Genomic DNA, 22,549 nt, shown 5'->3' on the forward strand with positions numbered 1-22,549 from the left:
CCTGATTGCAGAATGCTAACCATGGAACCATAGTCCAGTCCCGAGCCATTCACCCAGGGGAGAGAGCGGCCGGTGATGGGGAACTTTGAACATTCCAGAACAACGCCTTAGCTGGAGAATACTCGGTAGTATCTGAGAGTTAATTACTTTAGGGCGCCCTCCTCTTCCTACTAAATCAAATCAAGCTGAACTGACCGGTGTAACTAAAAGTAGTAAAGGAAAGTGGGAACGAGTCAGATAAAATTTGGCATAGATAGACTCAGTCGACTAATCAACTACTAAGCAACTAGAACAGTTAACTAACTGACAAGAATAGATTTAATTTTTTTTTTTCACAACGGACGACCAGAGAGGAACGGAAGGGAAGGAAGGCGAAAAGGAATGACGGGGGAGGAGGGAACCAATCTAACACGGTTGCTTTGATTGAAGGTTGCCGATCGCGATCGTTGTAATCAAAGCAACCAGGTTAGTTGTCATGATGGACCAGAGAGAGAGCCACACCCACCCAGAGAGTGAGAGCTGCCATCCATCAATTCATCCGGTGGCGTAAAGAACGGGCCCCCTTCCTAGTCCTCCTTCCCTTATTCTGCTTCTGTTCTATTCTTTCCTCTATTAATTAAAATTGCCCGTATCCTCTCTATTCTTCGTGCCTTCTTGACAATTAATCCACACATCCACTTCCCACCCCCCCCCCACCCCATCTCGGGGACCTCGTTTGCGGGATCTTGAACTTACTTGCTTAGTAGATAGATACGTAGATGACTTGGAGTTAACGTTATTTCCCTGGCCCTGCTTATAGTAAAGTGTCATCATCATCATCTTTCATTTCCCGGGCCCCCTCTGCTCTGCAGATTTGATCCTGGTTAGACTACTGTTAGTTAATTTACTAAGTAGTTAGTCCGCCCTCGGGTCGCCGTTCTATTGACATTTCTAAATATAAGTTCTTGTTCCCACCTTCACCGAGCGGGAAAGGGTAAAAAGAGATAGCAACTAAGCAACACGTACTTACTACCTACCTATCTAGTATAGGCCTAGATACGTGCTGTCATATTGCTCCCCCTACCATATTCCACTAACGGTGACAATGGCGAAGAGTATCCCGAAATCCCGAACGATGTGGATATATACCCAGGAATCTAATTAAACAAGTGAAAAAAGAAAGGAGAGATCAATACTACTACCAAGAAAAGTAAAAGAAGATAATCCGATCGGTAGCGAATGTCATCTGTCTCTATTACTTGCTTGCTTACTTACCTACTATGTACTAAGAAACCAGATCTACATCTGCCTGTCAGTGGTTGTCAGCTTTCGTCAGATGTAATGTACCAAAGTTTCCAGTTCTAGATCCCATAAGCCGGGTGTATCCGTGGTTTCCTATCCACGTGCTATTCGGGTCCATGCTAAGCAAAGTAAGAGTAAGTTAGAAATTATTTCTCACGTTGCGAAAGTTTGGTACCGAACTTAAATGGTTGTATGGTGTTTATTGCAAATTTTCGTGTGAGAGTATTGTGTGGTAGAACAAACAGGTTTTTTCTTTCGAAGATGAGTTGTCTTTTTGGTTTCTTTTGTAAGTTGGTTTGTTTTTTGGGTTGGTGTGAGTAGTGGTCACTTTGTGTGGTGAGATATATATATACTACATACTATAGACGGAAATTCACCTATGTAGACACACGAATAATCCTAAGTCTATGGGCTAATATGTCATTTTGGCAAAAGTAAGCAGTAGTAGTAAACGCTACACGTCTAGTAGATCGACGATACGCCTACGCACTACATACAGACCAACCTGCAGGTCATGGCGAGCTGTGCGGTATGGGCGGGTGCGAGATACTACTGGTAACACGCCGACTGCTACTCACTTAACTCTGGACCATACATACATACATACATACATACACTCCAACCGAAGCAAACATACATACAGCAGCATGATGCATATATCTAGCTTTGCTAAATCGGTCAGGCGGATGCAGCACTGCAGGAAGTATCTACTAGTGGTTTATGTGAGACTCATGCACCTACTAACTACTACTATGTCTTCTTCATGCTGTTTCAAACTCTATGTGTCCGCGGGCATAAATAGGGACCAGTAGTATGATCTTCTGATTCTTCGGCCACAAGCCAAGCGAAGCGCAAGTGAGGCATACCAACTAAAAAGCTATAGTTCCAAAGTAGCTGCTGGTCAGGTATAATATTTTCGTACATGAAGGTAATAACCTTACTAAAACACCAAGGTAAGTCATAATTACATGGTAAAGGCATCGTGTGGTAACATTCATGTTGTGAGTTTACGAGAATCTAAAAAGAAAAAAAAATCAATAAAAAGCCGTCGATTCAGGAAATTCAATAGGATCTATAAAGAAAACTACTATAGTCTGACGCGATCGGAAGGCATATCTCATAGCCATATGGCTGCTGGCATGATCGATCGGGATCAGGTTACATCGTGTCTTAGTGTGTAGTAGTTAGTGGGGAGGGGGGAAAGGAAGGAAGGAAGGAAGGAAGGGAGGGAGGGGGGTGGGTAAGAGTTAAGTCAAGTTCTCTACTAACCACCGTATGGGTTAGCATCGGAGGCCCGATCAGAAACAAGTAAGAGTAACTAGGCAAATTAATTTATGCTTACTTGTTCACATGATGGGGACCCGATCGATAGCTTAGATGGGTGTATATTATTAATCTTCGCATTGGGCTGACTATTTAGTTTGGTTGTCGTATATTGCTGTTGTGGCGCAGTGCTGGGGGAGTAGATAGTAGTAGGTAATGGGTGGTTTGTGTGTTGGCTACGGTCACCCATGTTGAGTATAGTTTACCTGCATGTACCTTTTGGTAATTCTTTAGCCCCCCAGGTAAATCGTCCATTTGCGCATGATGCAATCTCATCTGATGGTAGTTATTTGCCTTGATGAGTTCCTTGCTATGGTCATCTAGATAGTTAGTTAGACAGTGTAAGGCAGGCAGACAGACAGGCAGGCGCAGCCCCTTTTGCGGGTTGATTTGTAAGCTCCATGACTCGCAATTAATATACCGTGTGGTAAATATAGCTGCCTTCAGCGGTGGTTATCCGAGCCTGCATGCTCTGCAAGCTCGTTGTCCCGGATCAACGACAATAATGCCCTTCATTATAGGGTCCCAGAGGGTCGATACTGCAGAGTCAGTTAGTAGGGCAACCGGAATGACTTCGAGAGGGGAGAGGGGGGGCGGTGGTGGGTGGAAGAGCGGCCCCAGGCGCAACGTGCTGACTCTTCAGAGCCAGGCTATGACGCTGCTTCACTATAAAATGGAGACTGGGAGCCAACGGCGATTCATTAAACGGTTAGATACTAGCACCATTCCGGTTGTCATCTCCGTGGGCTGTTCGTTAGTCCCATTGATAGACCTCCGGACCTCATATATCTTGGCCCCAACAACCCAAGATCCGCGCGCAGATTAACCCGCCGATGGGTGATGGTCGATTTAGGCGACACTAACTAAGCCCAAGTCCTGTAGGTGTCAGATAGACATTCCCACTGCCCAAAGATGGCAGAAGTCGGGATGAGGAATACTGCCACGGTATTTCCGTACTGTTCGTTGTAGGCTACAACAACCCACGGCGGGCTGATGATCAACGGCCGTTATCAAGTCAGGAGCCACATTCTGACTGGATCCATTCTTTGAAAGAACATAATCTTCGAGGATCCTCGCCCCCCTATTCTCTTTTCATTTTCTCTTTGCTATCTTCTGTCGCTCGCTATTCAACTTCCGAATCTTTTCTTCTGGAGAAGCCGCCAAAGACGCTGGGTCCACTGACTGTACCCACTTAACATTCTTATTTGCCGGGTAAATTCGACGGCTTTACAGTAATGGGTTTATTTGCGGCTTCCAGGCGGACGGGACGGAGGATTTGGAGAGTGGAAGTCGAAGCTACCACTAGGAGCTAGTAAGTCAAGTGATGAACTCGAACCCGTCAATCAGATCCATTCTACCGGGAACCGCACTACTCAGCCTGTATTATGTTGTGTTGAGGTATGTACTCTCCCTAGCGAGCGGGGACTTCCATTTTGCAGCTTTTCCTGAATTTTTGGTTCATCTATCTCATTATCCCTTTTCGGCTGGACAACATTCGGGGGACTAGATGGCCTTGGCTAATAAGTGAGTTCGAGATCCGCCACTTGATCTTCCCATAGATAGGAGATTTCCATGTACTCTACTTGATATTCTCGGCATGTCATCGAGATAGTCTCATGTATCTATTTCTCACTAGGATCGCGTACTTTTTGCCACCATGCATAGTTAACCTTCCGGATTTGCGCTGATGCGTCCCCCATGATCCGTCAGGCCTGACCACCAAAGAGGTGGATCACACCACAGCCGGGTCCGTAGATGTGGTGGGGAAAGTCAACGTTCAACGGCTTGGAAATGGGAGCGTATCTGGCAGTTACCGTGCCGCGGCCTCCGAATACGCCAAGTCCTTAACTCGAGCTGCTGGAAAAGGAAAGCAGGATTGGGCGTTACGTTTTGACACCGCACCACTTTTGTGGTAGTTAGTGGCTCGCAAACGGTTCTATTGCAGTCCTCTAGACCGCGCCACTACATGATTCATGAGATGGCAGCCCTTTATTCTTGATTCGAGTTAATCTCCATTGATTGATTATTTCTTATCCACTTCTTCTGCCCCCCTTGGGAAAACCGTGTCTTGGTCGTCGCCCAACCGCCTCATCGGTGCCAATATTTGGAGTGTAGATGTTCGATAGGTAATGATGACTATAGATCTCAGTGTCAATCGATGTTTCGGGGTTTGCTTACGACTCAGTTCGGGGTATGCACGAGAGCCGAAGTAGATCCGTCTTGCGGCCGGCGCAAGATGAGGCGACAAGGGCCGAAAAAAAAAAGAAAGTGTGGAAAATTTTTGAAGACGGCGGGACACCCTACCCAAGACCGTTAGACTATGGCACACAATTGAGCGGTCTTGCTTTCCATTTTCTCTTTGTGAACTTTTCTTTTTTTCTTTTTCTTTTCTTTCCTTTTTTTTTTCTCTTTTCCTTTAAATAAATTTCTCTACTTCATTGTTCTTGTACCCTTTTTAGTCAAGAAATTGGTCAATATTATGATCTTCTATAGCATTCGTTTGTGTCGAGTCGACACTGGGACCTGTATGCAAAACCTGAAGTGGCGATCGTCACTGTGGTTTAGGGATCCCATACAGCCTCTTGTTCGTTCGTGTTCTTCCTGTCAGCCATGCAGATAGCCACCCATGGGTGGGACATACACCCTAGTTGTGAAGGATTTCGATGATTGACAGGGCCATCTGTCGAATTCGTCACCAAGGCAAGGGTTTCTCCAGTCGAATCTTGGTACACAATACGCCAAAGACGGGAGAATGAATGGAGCCGATAAAGAATGGTCCACTTCACGTGTCTTCCAGGGGGGTGCTGAAGGAATGATGAATGAGGAATGGACGTTAAGTGGGCCGGCCCTCCGTCTGATCCCCTGGACTCCTTAAATGGAAGGAGGAGACCGAAGCTATCCTCGGCAACGGTACTCACAATACCATACATACTTGACTGTAATGGCACCCTCTATATCGAAATCATTCAATACACAGTAGAAATACCTACCTTCTAGGACAGTCTGTTTTCGATCCGATGAACAATCATGGCCATCGAATGGGACAGTGTTGAAAATTGAGCCGTAAACGCGTGACATTTGTGAACCATTGGAAGGGTACCCCTCGGCTTGCTAAATCGAATCCGAATTGGAAGTGCTTCGTAGCCAGTGTTACTTACCTGTCAACGAGTCTTGAGGTACTAGGCAGTACATAGAAACCTACCGATAGCATAGGTACTGTGTCTGTATTCGATGAGAGATCAGACTCTCTCCCAAAAGGGCTCTAGAGGACTTGGATTATTGGGTTTTTTACTCAGTAGAGACCATACTAGGTGGTTGGCGGAGACCTTTAGCGTCACTAAGCGCGCTCCTAATCGGTCGTCCTGCAGGAAACCCAAGTCTTAGGTAGTCCAAGGACAAAGCAGGCCAGAGGTGAAAAACATTGGGTTTAGCCGTTTCTGACGAAACCCCAGCTGTCAACTTTCTGGTTTGGGATAAGTCGTCGGAGAGTTTACCGGGATGGATCCACTACCGTTTGACACTGGAGCTCTCCTTACCCCCCTTCTGCTTCTTTTTTTTCCGGCCCATTGAGCTGTGCCAGTCTTTTGACCCATGGGCAATCGGCCCGTAATATGCAAAACAACAAGGGCCATGTCGAGCCAAAGGACTGTGCAGAAATAGCTCGTAGCTTGCAGATCGAGATACTGGGCGCATTAGTACATGTGTCATGGCACGGAGACATTTATATACAGTACTAAGGTATCGGCTTGTGAATATAGCGGGTTTATTTGGCTGACGACTCGTCGGTCAGACACCAAGGAACACGAGTCAGTGTGAAGAGCATCAAGAGGAGTCCCCTCACTACTGCAGACGTATTTGGCGCTGTAATGACTGTTGAGACGTCAGTGACCGGCCCCCGATGGCGAAATGGGTGGTAGGCAATAGTGAGAGGAGTATCAAATTCCAAATGGACTCATGACACGATATCTGCACCAATGAGCAGGTAACTGTTGGAGAGGATGCGATCGTTCGTGTCCTAGGCTCTTGCCATAATGGTCGAAGCGCTGTCGCTCACTTCCCCTCTGGACTGGATGATGGTTTTTTGACCATCATTGAGCGATCGTAGGACCCGGTCCCACCCCATCCCCCATTGCCGGTATCCATTAGCTGTACTTATCCTAATTTTGATAGAGCGCAGTCAGCAAAAACGTTAGCGAGGTGCGATGGCGAGCCAACGGTCGCAACGGCCCTTGAACCATCTCCTTTGGCGCTGTCGATCCCATTATCCGCTTTTCGGCCCACCATTCTCCAACTCCATTGTGACACCGTAGAGTTGCTTTCGCTGCAATATGTCTTATTGGCAGAAGTCTGCCGACACCGACGCTTTGCTCTGAAAGTACCCCTACCCTTTCGACCCTGAAAAGCCTGTTTACTGGTTGGCTGTATATAACACCCCACATTGTCCATCTGGCTCCATAGTCGTCGTATTCCCGACTCTTTTGTAATTCAAGGCCTCCTGGGACGTAAAACAATCATAGAAGTTAGCAAAGTACTGGATACCATGCCCCTTATCATCCCTCTGCGACGTAGCGTGAAGGAGCCATTTAGCGGTACTTTAAGGATCTGTAAGTGAAAGCCCACCTAGATAGTCCCCAAAGGGCCAATATAACATGTAGAGCACTTGTTCGATCCCGTGTGCAAGATAATGAGTGAGTAGTATGAGCACGATAGCTCTAGTGGGTCAGCAAAGGCCACTATGACATTAGTGACGGTATTAGGTAGGTAGATCGAGTGTCTCCGATTCCAAGGAAGACATACGTTCACGGCTGAAGCATTGGCGAACCATGAGTGACGAACTATTTCCTTGATGACCGATAGCCTGGAAAGCGTGTGCCGGATGACTATTTCCAGGTAACAGTGGTCATTGTCTATCACAGGGCTATTGTATGAGATCTGGCAAGTTCAGATGCCATACAGGCGCATGACATGTCTCCCACGCGTTTCAGACCCGGAGATAGATCGAATTCGCGGGCCCTTGCTGTAACTTCCGAGTATCAGTTGACGCCCGGAAAATACTTAGTTTGACTTACGCTAAAAGCAATTTGTCAGTTTTCCCCCCTGGACCGCTTTGCCCTTGTGGCTTTCCCTACTGCTAGGTTAAACCCATCAATGTGTAGAGGCTTTTTGGAGCTGCAGCATAGTCCAAGCTTCATGTGCTTGGTTTAACTATCACCCGGTAGTTTATCATGTTCAGCCAGCCGATATAGTCATGATGCTTGAAAGTTTCAAGCATATTATTGTCCTTCGATGTAGAGGATCCGTATTTCATTACGAGCGGCGCATCTGGGGGCGTTGTAGGGGCTAAGACGCCTCCATAGACGGACAGTGTAGAGGGGTTGAACATGCGTCTCAGCCGTAGTCAATATGTGGGCTGTCACTCTCTTCCAGCCGGTCAATGTGTCGGGATGGTATTGTCAGTACCTACTGTGTATAAAGATACTGGCCAGTGCGTCCGCCTCACCCAATCAGAATCGGTCGGAAGCTTGGGGACATCGCGCCGTGAGAAGATTTCCCGAACATGCTAATCCGGTTTGGGGGTTTAGCGAGCGCTCCGGCCACAGCGTTCCGTAATATCCAGAGATCTTAACCGGAGACCACTGCGCCCCTAGGTGAACTATGTTGCATCAAAGATAGATGGCTCATCCGCTCGAAACTCAAGCTGGCTCGGCAATAGTCCTGGAGCTGCAGTCACAACGCTAGAATCTTGCGGTGGATTTGAGGTAAGATGCACAGAAGAAAAACTTACCTGATTGACCCTAAAGAATCAATACTACCTCGCACACTGTAAGCATACCTCAATTGTTTAAATAGGAAATATACTTAGAATTAATATTGTTAACTAGTCAACTAAATTTGCCGGATTAAGTCACGCATCATTTGGGGCGACCGCTGGTAGTTCCGTTTTCGCTGCTGCCACTCAGTCTATGCACTGGTACTCCGTAAATACGATCAAAAAGTACCAAATGAACAGAGGCTTGTCGTCATAGCTTTGGTGTTCCTGGTTTGTCATATCTGGACAGAACTAATGCGGGAAGTATATCTCGAGAGGGAGGCCGCCATTGGGTGGATTGACAAGGAGAATTAAGTCTGTAGGATGAGGTCATGGCTTTGCCTCCCCTCCCAACATCACATGTGAACGATCGATGGAACAGGATAATCAGACAAAACGTCCAATCCTTTCCTTTCAGGGATTTCCGACACCATGCGCTGGACCTGGCGGAAGTGATTACCGTAGCCTTGCTGATTTAGGTAAAGATCGGACACTTTCAGTTGATCCCTCAAGGAACATTATTAGCGCCATCTGCTGGGAGTCAGTTCAGCTTCCCCTAGCCTGGCCGTGTAGTGCAGTTCGCATAACACTGTTCCCTTCCTAAAAGCTAGAGTGGTAGATCCAAGTTCAACGGTGCTGAAACCCATGCGTATTACGTACCTGGGGCCGGTCGCAAGATGGAGCAGCTCCACGGCAAAGGTGACAAGCCGGCAATAGTTTCCAGTAGGCATGTCTGGGTTCGAAGGGAGCATGCCAGATTGGTATGTCGCAAAGTCGCCCGCACTAGCAAGCCAGCCACTACAATTTGTTGTATTGGATCTGGATACTCTTCAATTTAGATTGAGGGGCTATGATTCTCTTGAGTCAGATCTGCCCACGGAGTACCGGTGGATAAGCGTGGCTGTTTCCTTCCAGGGGCGGACGATTTACTGAAGCGTATGGGATAGTTAATGGGTGGTAGTGTGAGTCAGGGGTTTTTCCACAGTTCATATCATTATTTTGGCCGTTGTCTGACTCGTAGCTGCATATCGGTTGTCCACTTTCACGTACAACTATCTACGATACGTATGCGACATGCATTACTAGGGAAATACGCACCTACAATAAAGAGGGGAGAAAATAAAAACAGCGTAACTGATATGCAGACTGTGTGTTCGATAAACTCGAGGGGCAGAAACCTTTGTAAGTTTATGATAGGCATACTAACTCGATCTCGAGCCGATGGAACGATGTATTAAATCATTCAAGTTCGATTTACGGCTCTGAGCAGCATGCATCCGCAGAAATTATCCCGTCAGTTGGAGAAGGTCATGAAATCTGTCAGAGAACAGTGGCTTTGCTCGCTCTTGGGTTCGAATCCTGATATGTACAAACCTGCAGGAAGGGAGGTTCAAAGTCAAGATCAGTCTGAGCCAAAGCTTGTTCACTGGGGTAAGGTCGCATGTATACCTGTTCAAATGCCCTTCCTGGACGTCCCACTGGGTACGGTGGCCCCTACAAGAAACATGGGAAGATCAAGAGCAAGAGGGTATCATCTCGTATACACGAGAAGAGGCTATAAATACGTAATATTTCCCCAAAGAAACGCAGACCAATTAACATAGTATTAAAAGCCCGCATAGAATGCGGGCTTGGTTAATTAATCTATAGATGCGTAAATCTACGATTCAGAAGTTGGGGCCATCATAAATTGGCTGGTTACGTCAATATTCTGACCAGCAGACTCATGCATTAAGCATCCGTTACACTAGATAATACTTGCGATTGGCGTCGATCTGAGGCCTATACGATAAATAACGCGCCCGTTCGTTGGCCATCGCCAATCATGTGGCCTAGATTTCGGCTCGGAGATGGATCGTCCCCCAAAGGCCTGCAATGTGCATGCCACGGTTGAACAAGTAACAATGATAAAATACTGCCTATGCCATCCCTTTGGTTAGCAAACCGTATAACCGTGTCTCCCGAACAATATTATAGTGGAATTCAGAAGCCACTGACATAGTCAACAGAAATTTTGCTGACCCGTCCTTCTGCTTGGGTTTTCGCCGAGGGAGACGTCCTCCTCCGGTGGGGGTGAAGGTCTTGTGTATGATACGACCGCGCATACGGCACGATATCCTTTCGGGGAAATAGTCCGATCCTGGGAGGGCCACTGATAACAGCACCAAATATGTAGTGCACAGTATTCGTTTCTAATGGTGTGGCCTAAATATTTGTTAGTGCCTATCTTTCCCGACTAAGTAGCACGCTTGTTGCAGCTGCCTATCACCGATCGATCGATCGGAAAGTTATGTGCATCGGTACTCCATGGAGTAAGTAACTTCGAAGGCCAAGTGTCGGCTTGGCTCTTCCAAGTTCCAGCACACCGTTGTACAGATTTACCCCAACCACTGACGCACTAAAGGATGTTCTCCGGTTCCACCATATTCAATAGTTTACTGCTATTACTAACATTCTCACACTAGTTTGACTTTAGACCCATATTTGATCAGGAAAGTAAGACCAGATGCAGGAGCGCGAGGAAAGTTCATTGTAAATGCACTTGCAGGGTCCCGACCCTCATTGAAGCCGATGGCTGAAACAAAGAGTAAATAATTATATTAGTTGTCTACGGTGTATGTGTGCGTGCATACTTAGTTATTCCGTTAAGGACAAGAAGTGCAAAGAAGGATCAGAGAACCAGAAAAGACATGGCCGATACTCCCAGAATATTAGAGAGAAAAGAAAAAGGGATGATGACGATGGTGCCACCCACGAACGGCTACGCCCGAGATCTCGAGCAAGGGAAAGCGGGGAGCGTCGTACCGTACCATGGAACAAGCAACGCAGGCACGGGTAAAATACCGATATGCTTGCTTACCAGCCTTTTCTTGAGACTCTCACTTCCTGATTTTCTTCATCTATCCTGCCAATGAAATTGATATTCCATCCTCCAGTCCTTCAGTTATGTATCCTGGCGTTGTTCTGTCTGAACTTCTCTATTTCTACAAGTTCTGTAATCTACGCGCGGGGATTTATCCCATATCACGAGCGTAGGAGATGGAGGGTCAGGGGTAGCAGATGTTAATTCCCTGCGGCAGGGAAATCTGGCCACGGCTGCAGCTAAGTTTTGGGCGGTTGTGCTGCCCTGCAATGTGAATGGACAGATCTCCGCCAGTTGCGATCCAACGGTGCATTTTCATTTGGGCTAGCTGCAGCCGAAGATGGGCGGATTTATATTATCAATAAAGGTGTTAGTGTAGTTTGCTGATATGAGATTCCGTCTCCCCACTACGATTGTTTTCAGATCTCTACCAAGTAGAGTAGTAGTAAGTCTGTGAATAATTCTTTCTGAGCCCCACAAACCATAGCTAGCTGTCTATGGAATCTTGCTTAGCTGCTGGACTGCGGCATGTATTAGAACAGCTCATCACAGTCTGTCGTAAAAGGGTCATCTGTGCTCAGATAGTGACCGTGTCTTGAAATATACCATGAAGACAGGTAAGTTGATGGGAAGCTGAGGGACGACCTTTCTTCCAAGCATTGCCAGCATATATGGGGATTCACGATCCGTTAGACTATGCCGAACTGGCCAACGCATCCCAGCCTTATATTTTGGGATCGAATCAGATCTTATCAACGATCATAAACTTGGGACAATGCTAATGCGGGGAGCCTTACTTGGCGGTTCGCCATGGATCGCAATTTGGGGAGAGTTGAGAGAAAAAGAAAAGAAAGCGTCGAAGACCAAAGAAGAAAATCATCCCAAAATTTAGCGAAGAAATCAAGTGTATTGCACTTGACCTTTCCCTTAGCATATATGATCAGTGCTTATAGAAACTCCTCTCAATCTTACTTAAAATTCTGATGAAGTCCAAATTTGGAACAATTTCCTTGTTCAGTAACAAGAAGCTCATGACTGAGTCACTGAGCAACTTGTCTGCCTGTTTCGATATTTGCGTATCTGCATATCTGCATAGTATCTGCCGAGTGCCAATGAAGTCTTCGTGAGGGTATACTCGACCACCATGATGGTAGTCAGCCAAACGCTCCGCACATTAAATATATTGTAACATACAAGAAATGTCAAATGACAGGTATGGTAGGAACAAAGGATGGCTTCATGACAGAAGGGAAAGATGATGGCGTATCCGTTCACAGAGGGACAAACGCCTTCACAATTGAAACAAAATGAGTAGCGTCTCTGTTAGCACAGTGAAGCTGAGATCGAACTGAAACTCATTCCTTCCGCCCATAGCATTGCCTGAATATCAGTAATGGTGCTTTAGTTATTGGAATACAATCTCTAGCCACTGCCCCTGTTGATATGACAGCCTTGCTGGACTCTAGATCGTTTGGTTGTCATATAGTCCCTTGAAAGTCCCCGAATGAAGAGAGAATTGATAGAAACCAATTATTTATATGATCCTTCCCTTCCCCTCTATGCCACAATTTCCTGTTGTCTTTTTTGAGCCCCAAACCTGAGTCTGTTGGCAGCGCTCCTGTATAGTGTGCGATCTACTCTTAACGGATACGAATGCCTCCTGATCCGGCCTAGTTTAATGATGGTAGGGATTATTCTTCGCAGTATTCATTTTGGCCACCACTAGAAGAGGACTGATTCTGTGGCTCGAACACGTTGTTGGATACTGATTTCGCAAACTCATCATTTGAGCTTAATTCAGTTTTAGTGTTCAAGAGCGTTTTCTCGCTTACGGAGATTCAGAAAATTCTAGCCAGTATCTAATTCGCCTGAAAACACCACGGCTGCCACCGTAGAAGAATCCCCTCATTCTCATTCTTATGATTATCCTCCGCGGTGGTAAGGGTCTGCTCCAAGCCTAAAGCGACAGAGATGGCAAGGGAGAATACCTCGCCTGTATAAGTTGGAATAGAGAATGTGAGCTGTGGGAGCAGCGGCAGTTTCTGTGCAGTAAGCAGTTTGAAATACGTAACGCGTATGAAATTTTGGTAATATATGTATAGGTACATACGCGGTAAGGAAAAGTGGAAACTTGTATTGGGAGAGAGGTTATGTAATGGACGCGGTTTTATTTTTCTGCTTTTATATTAATTTTTTACTTTTTCTCCTCCGTCCGCCAAAAGGGAAAAAGGAAAAAAAGAAATTCTCGGGGCCAGGGACACCCCCCTGGTAAGGCTCCATCGCTCCCCACCCAGATATCCGCACATCGCCAATATGATCCCAACCCACTCCACACTTCGTCGAAGATCCGCAGTTCGCAGCCGTAAAGCTTCTGTAATTCGCCGTAACTTTAAAGTGGTCACAACCTCCGGTATGATTCGACGATCTCATAGTCCGTTCTGGCTCCTCCGCCTGCCTGTCTCTCTAATTTTCCAGGTCTGAGCTCATCTGTCCTAGGCCGACGTAGTTTTAGTAGCTCCTGTTTGGATCCTCCCATATCTCGCGTGTGTGCGGGCCTGAGTGTTGGACTTAAGTGGGCTAAGTATAATTATAATTGTCTTTTATATTTGTACGCATTATAACTATTATAATCTTCTGCTGGTGCTGCTCCTCCTTCCCATTGTTGTTCTTCCTCTTATGGTCCTGCCCACCCTGCTGGCTCAACCAACTACCCACCACTCCTACTAAGGTATTTACTTGCCCTTCTCCTCTGCATCTCTTCCCCTCTGAATTCTTGCATTCCAATCAAAAGGAAAGAAGAAAGATTCTCTCCTTCCCCTGCCCGAGACATCTTCGATCCCGTTGTCTTTTTCCTTTTCCCGAACCCACTTTTTCACCCCTTGACACTTCACCTCCATCTCCCAAAATCTTCCTTTCCCTCTTTAATGTCTGCTTCATAACCTACCATTACAACCATCTCTTCCTACCACACACCCCCAACTACTGCAGACGTCTTTGTTCCTTGCATTTTTTTTTCTTTTCCCTTTCCCCCCGTATTTTCTTTCGATCCCTTTCCCTACTATTTATTGTCCATTATTATTTTAGTATTTATTATTATCTGTTTCAACCATCCCGATCTTGCATTTGGTTTTCTGCTGCTCTTCGTTGGGTCGCTAAGGAAGAAAAAAAAAAGGCTCTACAGAGAGACCGAAAGGAAGAGAAGAGGACCAACCAACGTCTCCCTTCCCACGCGACGCATTCATCTTCACTATCCCTTGCGTTCACTGCGCCTCCGCCGCTCCCGCGAACTCAAACATTGTCAAATCTATCTCTTGAGTGAACTCGGCACGGAATTTTGACTGCTAAACCAGCTACTTGGGCTTCTTGTGCAAGGTTTGACCTGGGGCAGATGGTTATTCAAAGAGCTAAAAGGGCCGTTCCGATTTGACCTGTTCGCTGCGCGTTGCGGGTGCGTGCCGTACTCTCTTGGTCGCCCTCTACAAGAACCCACCCCAACAATTGCGGGCACTGTTCATCGCGATCGCATCGACTCCAGACTACCTGACCTTCTTACGCCACCAGACTCCCCGGAGTACTTACCAAATATTGTTTTGACATCGAGTTGCCGCTTTCCGCCGCTTTTGTTTCCTTGGCCGATCCAGCCGAATCTCTCGTTCGACTCTCGCCCGATATCGTCGCTCCCACCCCACAACCGCCACCAACCCCCAGACAATCTTGGGTGACGAAAGACGTGGCACTGTTTCTCGTTCCAAGATTTTCTAATCACTGGAATAATATATAAACTCAGGTCATCGGGGAAAATAAATCGAGGTGCACATTCGGCAGCGAAGGCAGCGAAGGCAGCGAGTCAGTACTCTGCAGCCAATACGTTTATCCTTTCCGCCTTTGAGTTTCTGAGAGCTCCGTCGCAACCACTGTGAAAGCTCTCGCACCTCGCTATTACGGTGCAATCTCACATCTTTATCGGGGTAGCACAGACGACACCAATCTATCCGCTGGACGGTGGCGATACGCATTGGATGAGATTGGGAGTAGTCGCACTGTAAGCCATCCAAATAAGCTGTTGGCGTGATGGGGTCGTTAGAGGCTGAGCACAGGCACAGGTATGTTTACCCCGTAGTATCTTGTCTCATACGGGGGTTCACCGACAGCAGGTGTGCTAATAGTTCTTGTTTGCTTCTAGGGAACATCTACCAGCCCTAGGTTATCTTGGTAAAGACGGACCTAGCTACGCCCCGAAGCACCCCGGTATAGCAACAGCACATACGTCCTCACCAACACCACTGTTGAGTCCAACCACCATGTATTCAGGTCAACCCTTACCTGTCTCCTACACTACGTCGACTGGATCTGGTCATTTACAAGCTGGATACATTTCGCCCCCGGATTCGCGTCGCGCGCTCGAGGAGGAGAAGGACAAACAGCAGCAACAGCCCCAAAGGCAATCGCTTCCGTCAATCCATGAGGCTCTAGGGAATGACAACCATTTGCCATATCCTGCACCGACTCCGGCTCCTCCACAGCAAGCTCATCACGCGCCACCTCATTCCTTACCTTCCAACATTGTAGGGCGGCCAGCCACTGAAGGACCTCCAGGGCCGCCGAACCCATTTTCAGGTGGAGCAGCGACCGGCCCTTTCATGCGGGAACCTGCTTTTCAGCACCAACTGCAAGCGGAAGCCTCAAGGTCAAGCTTGACATCGATTAACACCCAGGATTCGAGGAACGCGTCCTTGCAATCCTTAAATTCCGGAAAGTCACCCACTCAGAGTCAGAAGACTGGCATTACTTCGATTTCTGGATCCCAAGTTGGTTCTGGCTACGAATATAGTGCGCCTCCTTCTGCTGGCAGTGTGGCCTCGCCAAATGGTTATGGTGCGTTTTCGCAGTCATTCTCATTTCAGTCGCAACCCCCACCGAATGCGCCAGCGTATCCCTCGGCTTCTTATGATGCTCGACCCTATGCGGGGGCATCATGGAAACCCGGTGTACCAGAAACTGCTCGTGTGGACGATGTGAAAGCGAGTCTAGCGACCCGTCCAGCCATTGCGGGGCAGCCACAAAGCGATTCTGTTAAACGTCACCTGGATATTTACGATGTGGAGACATCTCTGAATGAGGTATGTGATTTTCTACTATGCAACCAAGTGGATCAAAATCAAGTTTTCAATTGGTCCTCTGATATGAAGTGCCAAATCGCTAACCATACTAGATTGCCGAGATGAGCACAAGAACCTTGGATTTTTCCAGGCACTATGCGGCAAGGGCACACCACACTCAGCGTTCTGGCCCTGTATTGGGTTCTCTGCCCTCGATCCATGAAGTTGAGGAGATGCTTAACATCCAGCGTCGTAATCAAGATGCTTTAATCCGCATACGGACAGCGATCTTGAACCAGGAACATGCAATGGCAGAGCAGATGGCCCAACGAAAGGCTTTCAAAGCTGGTGGGGTACATGACGATGTCCACCACATGGCAATGTACCAGGAGGACTACAAGGGCAGTGGCGGGTTTGCTGGCCCCGATTCGAAAAAGCGGCGAGGGGTACGTCCAAATTTTCTCTTTTCGTTTGCTTTCTATTCACCGTTATTATTATCCCCTTGCCTCCCGGTCCCGTTTACTACGGGATTGCCCCTCGCCTCCAACTTCTTCACAATATACCCACTTCTCCTTTTGCCATCGCTAACAGCGGCGCTCCTGCAGAAAGCTGCCCCTCCCGGTCGTTGCCACAGTTGCAACCGAGCCGAAACACCGGAATGGCGCCGTGGACCCGACGGTGCCCGGACTTTGTGTAATGCGTGCGGCTTACACTATGCAAAATTGACTCGGAAGATGGGCGCCAACAAGGCATCCTCATTGGGTTCGAATCTGAAACCCAAGACTGCCCTGGACTCCGCATCACCGAGTAGCCATTAACTTGTTAGCCTGTTCATTTATGTGGCGTTGGAAACGGCATGGGATTAGAAGTGTCAGGCGTTTAGAGTCCTGTTTCCACTTTTGATCATTACCTAGTGTTGGCTTCGTTTTGGTCTTCATTTGATCTGCTTCAGGGTCAAGGTTTTCCTTTCGGATGGTTTGGATGATCACGAAAACTGCGGGCATGCGGACTTGATTTGGTTTGGTCCCATTGGTCCCTTGAATTACCTTCTAATACCCCTTGCACGTTGTGGGAAAAGGTATTCCGATAGACTTTTTGCTGTTTTCTCCATTTCTTTTCTTTTTCTTTTTCTTTTTCTTTTTTTCTTTTCCTTTTTTTCCCCTTTGTTTCCCCTTCTTATCCCACTTCTCCCCCCTCGACCCCTGCCTCATCCTATCTTGGTGGCTTTAATCTTTACTCCGTTTTATCATCGTTGTGCAACTGGTCTGTGTGCACTCCAACCTCTTGTTGAGTTTCTTTTTGGTATTATGCTACTTGCTGCCTTTGCTCTGGTTTACAATTATACCCCCCGTTTCCTACCAATGTCCTGCTGCTTGCTTGGGAATTGCAATTACCTCCAGATGTGCCTATATGATGTTCATGCACTCATGTCTGTCGTTGAAAATTGAAGAGGGTCTACTGCCTCCGTGTTATGACTAAGTGTAAAGATAGTTAAATTCCTACTCTAATGACCGATTTGTCATATAGAAATGAACCATGTATCCTGTCTGCTACAAGTAAAGGTAGAGCTTCATTCGGTAGGCCGGTTTGGAAGGCGAGAAAGTACGAAATGCTCCGGACATCGGAGATCCTATTCAATAATGCAGTCAGAGCAACAGCTTTCCATGGATCCTGAACCTACACTATTGAGGCGCAAGCGACGAAGAGGCTATAGCGTCAGATTACATGGCTTCTCCCCGCCCCGGGATCTAGACGCAGGTACTTTTGGCCACCACTGCCCACGGAGTTGTGGCAATTGTTGGGGTCAGGGGCTAGGCAAGATAAACTCAGAATTTGCTTCTTTCGCCTTTCCTGTAGCGTACCAACGTGTTGAATCAGGGCGTCTATAGGTCTCTAGTTTAACCGGCATGACCCCGATTGGTGATGGACCCTGCGCTAACCACAACTTCGACGCCCTATGATGCTTATAAGTGGCGTCTAGAGGCTTCCATGCCTTCTGCATTTCGTAAGCAATATACACATAGTCCCTTGGGTCGGTCAATTGCATAAAAGATCCCTTAGAGTCAAACCTCGGGATATCCGGTGCTACAGTGGGATACAATGGAAGGCGGGATCAGTGAACCGAAACTGATTACCGGATTGGGTCTAAACATTGATTACTTAATATGGCTTTCGGCCGGCCCACATGTAACCACCAATGAGCAGCACGGTCGGGGACTGGAAGCGACCAGAAAGACCTCCCAGTTCGTACCATGTCTGACTGTGGCTCATGGCACGCGAGATACGGAGTAGCCTACGCCGAATTATTTCCTTATTTGCCAGAACATCCTCTGAATTACTTCGGGTTCTAGCACGATTTACCTGGCAATAACAGCCCAGTTAATGGGTAGAATTACACCAGGGTTCTGTTTAGATCGAACGCTGTCAGATAATGTGGTACTTGCGCTACCCCGAACGATCGAACCGAACCCGATCTCATCTTGTCTCATCTTGCAGGGGTTCTCGAAAACCAACTGCTTGAGTCAATTGTTCCTGCAACTACTTAGTCGTAGCAACACATTAGTTGCCTTCCAGACTCCGGAATGACGCACCTCATGTAGATACCTAGACTAATGGTGAGTGCATACAGAAGGCGGTGTTTAAGATCTTATCCTGCGGGTTGTTATACCCCCTCTCACCGCCGCTTCCACCCCGGCATCCTACTTACCGCCTCGAACGCCTCTTGCACCCCTTCTTGTAAGGTCAGGTGCAACAATCTCCGCGGGCTGGCTTAGACAGGTCTCCTCCAAAAGACCGGAGATTGTTTTGGTGTCCGCATATTTTTATCCATATGCTAAACTAGATAGTTGTTCAATAGTCTGCATATGGAAGAGTTCACAGAATCTGTCATTCATCCGAAAAGCCCTCCAATTCCAATGAAGCACTAGTCATTACGCTCCCCTCCCGTAATGACACCATGAGTACTCCGTAGCACTACTTAGTGAATTGCACCTGCAGGTAATAACCACGATGTCTCTTGAAACACAGACAGATATTTAGTCCAAAATTGCCTTCAACCCTCTCTCTTATGACCGTCTTCGCTGTGTGACACGGTAATCAGTCAGCTGCGCACTATTGTTGCTTTTCTCTTTACCGAATATGGCCAGATGAGGTTGGCAGAGTTACATATGGAAAGTCGTACCATGCAAAGAAAAGAAAAAGAAAAGAAAAGAAAAAGACCGTAGGTTGATTTGGAATTAATCTACATGCCGTGTCTCCACGTCCAATGCGTCTTTCCCATTGGCTAGTTCACGATCACGATCATGCCACACATCTATCAAATCTGAGATTAAAGTGGCCCAGCCTCCATACCGTTTACAATGCTTCCTCGACCGTCGCCGCCGGTGCCCGATAGAGTAAGCCCAATAGATTAATTAATCAATCAATCACCACTACACGCCCAACAGAACCCTTGTTCAAAACTTCAATGTCTCACGGACGGGATCTCGGGTGCCAAATTCCACTGCATTTATGCCCCCGAGATCCGACCGATCGGACGAATCGAGGTTACGTCATGGGAGGCTGAGGAATAACTACGGGCTCAATATATTTTAATCTAAATCGAGTCAGCGAAAGAATCTTCTCGATCAACCGATCTTTTTGGAGGGATCCGAGGTTACTAATTGACTAAGTAAATTAGACTAGTTAGTAACTAATTGTCAATGTCGTTTTTGGAATTTTTATCTTATAGAGTCTTGTGTCATGTGCTCCCGCTGCTTCCGAGAAGATCATGCATAGCGCCGCCCTTGATTTGCACAACGTAAAGTATGTATAGTACGTAAACTCAAGGTATGTACTATTAAACCACCTGTATATACCCCGTAAGTAAGCCCATCTATACATAGACACTCTATTAGACACTCTATTAGGTTCAGTAAGATAGTGCCTCACTACAGACCCACTATATCCAGTCTGCCGGTACTGCTGGCCGTGAAGGCATCGACGTGCTGACCTTCCATTTCTGTCTTCTTTTTGTGTCTGCATGATGCAATCTTCAGGCGCACTATCTACGGATCCAACACGTGCATACAGAATCACTTTTCCACACAAGGGTGGTTGCTGTGGTAGCCTCATGTATTGCCTTATAGGTTATATGGTGTCTCGATGGGTCATCTTTGCAGAGCTATAATCTGATCCCACTAAGGACTTTCTGTCATAGCTGCTGACATTTGTCAGCCTCAACCACACAGAGAAAGAGAAAGAGAAAAAGAAAGAGAAGACAAGCAGTCTCCTTCCCATTGCCTCATATGTTGTATTTACTCTGATTCTAGCATCAATCCGGCCGCTAAATGATCTCGTGTGTTTCTTTGGTCTAACCCATAAGCTGCTTGTGGCTTTAATCCCAATAGGTCTCATTCCAAGCGGGTCTGAAAAGCATTCTCATAGTACTTAACACGTTGTCCTTGGGTAGTAGAGTCGAGTGTGTCCCAGGCTGATAGTTGGCTTAGTTACTTCACACAACAGCATCAATATTTTGACTTCTCCGAATGACACCTAATCCAATCTTGAAACGGACCTAAGATTGCCGTTTAACAAGAATTACAATGGCCACACAATCCCCCTTCCATTGTTCGGCGATAAGGGCCGATGTCTGGGTCGATCGGGAGATGTCCCTTATCGAGCCCACAGTTCGCGGACTCCTACCCCTTGCCCACTCTCCTTGGATCTTTGGGCCAGATCAGCATATGCGTAGACGTGCCTGTCCCTGATTGTCACCCAAGATCGCCTTCGACTTCCGCCTTATTCCGAGGTAGTCAAGGCCACAGCCAGCTAATTAGTTTATCTCGGCTTACTCAAGGTCACGAACCACTCACTCGCTAGAACATTCTCAACCACGATCGGATTACGCCCCTCAGTGGATCGATGGTCGTGAAGCATCGGAATTTGATAGGTGACAGAACTATTAGGCGCAAGTAAAGTCCGGAAAGTTTGGTTGGTTGTATCCGGAGTAACAAATTTCTTGGGACTGCAGCTTCTCGAACTCCCTTCCTACCCCATACAGCCACCAAGAATGCCCACCGTAAACAAGAGCGTCGTATGCTGCTAGTTCAGAGGGCGCTGTGGGCCTGTACTCTGTTGGCCGCGTGCGCCCCCCGAATCTTCGCAAGCTCTTAAGCCTCACCGATGATCGTTACAACTGATTCGGCTGTTACTAGGTATTGGTAGTAGGTAATAGTCGATACCTTGATGCATACGCCTCCGTATGCGAAAACCTGCTCACTTACATACATACATTCATACCTGACCCTCGTCCTACGTATTACATACGCCAGCCTTGTCTGGTCAGGAGGCCCGATGTTATTTATGTTGTGAAACCTGGCGTCCCCGTACCTATTATGTAGGTACACCCCTACACGGCAAGTATAGGCAGTAGTAGTAGTGGTCTTTGATAAAGGTCATTGACACTTCACGATCGGGCATATATCAGGACATGATTCCGCTGTTACACGACAGCAATAGTCAAACTTGACATACGCGGTTCCTTTATGTGCATTATTGAATTCGGTGAAGGGGTTGAAAACTTGTTTTTTTTTTTTTTTTTTTTTTTTGGCAGCGCTATAGTCTGCATGAGACTTGACTTGAACTCATCATATGTATCTCAAGCAGGACGGCCAAATTAGCTGACTATTAACATTCCTGCTCCATGCATGCATGCATACATACTGTATGCTCATATGTACACTTGCCATGCAGCAGCGTAAGCCTGCGTTAGGTAATTCATGTATGCTGTATGTACAAGAAAAATAAAAGTATGTATCGAAGCGTAGAGCAGCCTGTATGTAACTTACTTTACATGCATCCATCATTACATACTAGACCTACATACGTACTTGTATCTGCAGGTTTGCGTGTATCTACTACTAGTAGTCTCACGCCTCGTGTCAATCGAGGCGTTGGAATGCGATTGGCGGGACGGGGCTTTAGTTTAAGGTATCTGGTGGTGCGATTCCTGCGACCCAAGAACGGAACTCGCTAATCGGGCCCCAGCCTAGTACCAATTTACCAAGTTATCCCATCCTATCATGGCCTAAAGGAGTCAAGGACATCAAGCCTATGGGTAGACTAAATCTTACTTAGTTCCTGGAATGGCTAAGTGCCAACTCAGCCAGCAGCGCGCCCCTCCTATTCTCCTGA

General features: G+C 47.0%; 5 protein-coding genes across 5 annotated transcripts; 2 read left to right on the top strand and 3 right to left on the bottom strand.

The window, feature by feature from the left end:
- Positions 1-3,047: 3,047 nt before the first annotated feature.
- Positions 3,048-4,335, bottom strand: ASPBRDRAFT_71955 (uncharacterized protein; the record flags this gene model as incomplete). The annotated part of the gene is made up of 5 exons (XM_067629149.1): positions 4,251-4,335; positions 3,500-3,648; positions 3,328-3,376; positions 3,178-3,254; positions 3,048-3,114 (listed from the first exon to the last, which is right to left on the bottom strand). The coding sequence occupies exons 1-5, from the start codon at positions 4,302-4,304 to the stop codon at positions 3,048-3,050; spliced, it is 396 nt and encodes a 131-aa protein (XP_067483117.1). The 5' UTR covers positions 4,305-4,335.
- Positions 4,336-10,089: 5,754 nt separating this feature from the next.
- On the bottom strand, positions 10,090-10,523 carry ASPBRDRAFT_38196 (uncharacterized protein). The gene is made up of 2 exons (XM_067623893.1): positions 10,412-10,523; positions 10,090-10,332 (listed from the first exon to the last, which is right to left on the bottom strand). Exons 1-2 carry the CDS (start codon positions 10,516-10,518, stop codon positions 10,161-10,163), a joined length of 279 nt encoding a protein of 92 aa, XP_067483118.1. The 5' UTR covers positions 10,519-10,523; the 3' UTR covers positions 10,090-10,160.
- A 512-nt stretch (positions 10,524-11,035) lies between these two features.
- Positions 11,036-11,604, top strand: ASPBRDRAFT_169223 (uncharacterized protein; the record flags this gene model as incomplete). The annotated part of the gene is made up of 2 exons (XM_067619658.1): positions 11,036-11,248; positions 11,450-11,604. Exons 1-2 carry the CDS (start codon positions 11,104-11,106, stop codon positions 11,602-11,604), a joined length of 300 nt encoding a protein of 99 aa, XP_067483119.1. The 5' UTR covers positions 11,036-11,103.
- A 3,237-nt stretch (positions 11,605-14,841) lies between these two features.
- Positions 14,842-17,549, top strand: nsdD (GATA-type sexual development transcription factor NsdD). The gene is made up of 3 exons (XM_067623950.1): positions 14,842-15,318; positions 15,460-16,396; positions 16,489-17,549. The coding sequence occupies exons 1-3, from the start codon at positions 15,296-15,298 to the stop codon at positions 17,191-17,193; spliced, it is 1,665 nt and encodes a 554-aa protein (XP_067483120.1). The 5' UTR covers positions 14,842-15,295; the 3' UTR covers positions 17,194-17,549.
- A 3,105-nt stretch (positions 17,550-20,654) lies between these two features.
- Positions 20,655-21,607, bottom strand: ASPBRDRAFT_71958 (uncharacterized protein; the record flags this gene model as incomplete). Its single annotated transcript, XM_067629150.1, has 4 exons — positions 20,655-20,930; positions 20,969-21,080; positions 21,218-21,380; positions 21,537-21,607. The coding sequence occupies 4 exons, from the start codon at positions 21,605-21,607 to the stop codon at positions 20,881-20,883; spliced, it is 396 nt and encodes a 131-aa protein (XP_067483121.1). The 3' UTR covers positions 20,655-20,880.
- Between the last annotated feature and the right edge of the window lie 942 nt (positions 21,608-22,549).

The sequence above is a fragment of the Aspergillus brasiliensis genome (genome assembly GCF_001889945.1).
Source record: "Aspergillus brasiliensis CBS 101740 unplaced genomic scaffold ASPBRscaffold_2, whole genome shotgun sequence".
NCBI lineage: Eukaryota > Fungi > Ascomycota > Eurotiomycetes > Eurotiales > Aspergillaceae > Aspergillus > Aspergillus brasiliensis.

Excerpts from the sequence above, each read along its gene's own strand:
- ASPBRDRAFT_38196 (XM_067623893.1), bottom strand. The coding sequence starts at position 10,518 with ATGCGCGGTCGTATCATACACAAGACCTTCACCCCCACCGGAGGAGGA. Across the intron at positions 10,333-10,411 it reads GCAAAATTTCTGTTGACTAT|GCAGTATTTTATCATTGTTA; the intron begins GTCAGTGGCTTC and ends GGGATGGCATAG.
- nsdD (XM_067623950.1), top strand. The coding sequence starts at position 15,296 with ATGAGATTGGGAGTAGTCGCACT. Across the intron at positions 15,319-15,459 it reads AGATTGGGAGTAGTCGCACT|GGAACATCTACCAGCCCTAG; the intron begins GTAAGCCATCCA and ends GTTTGCTTCTAG. Across the intron at positions 16,397-16,488 it reads TGGAGACATCTCTGAATGAG|ATTGCCGAGATGAGCACAAG; the intron begins GTATGTGATTTT and ends TAACCATACTAG.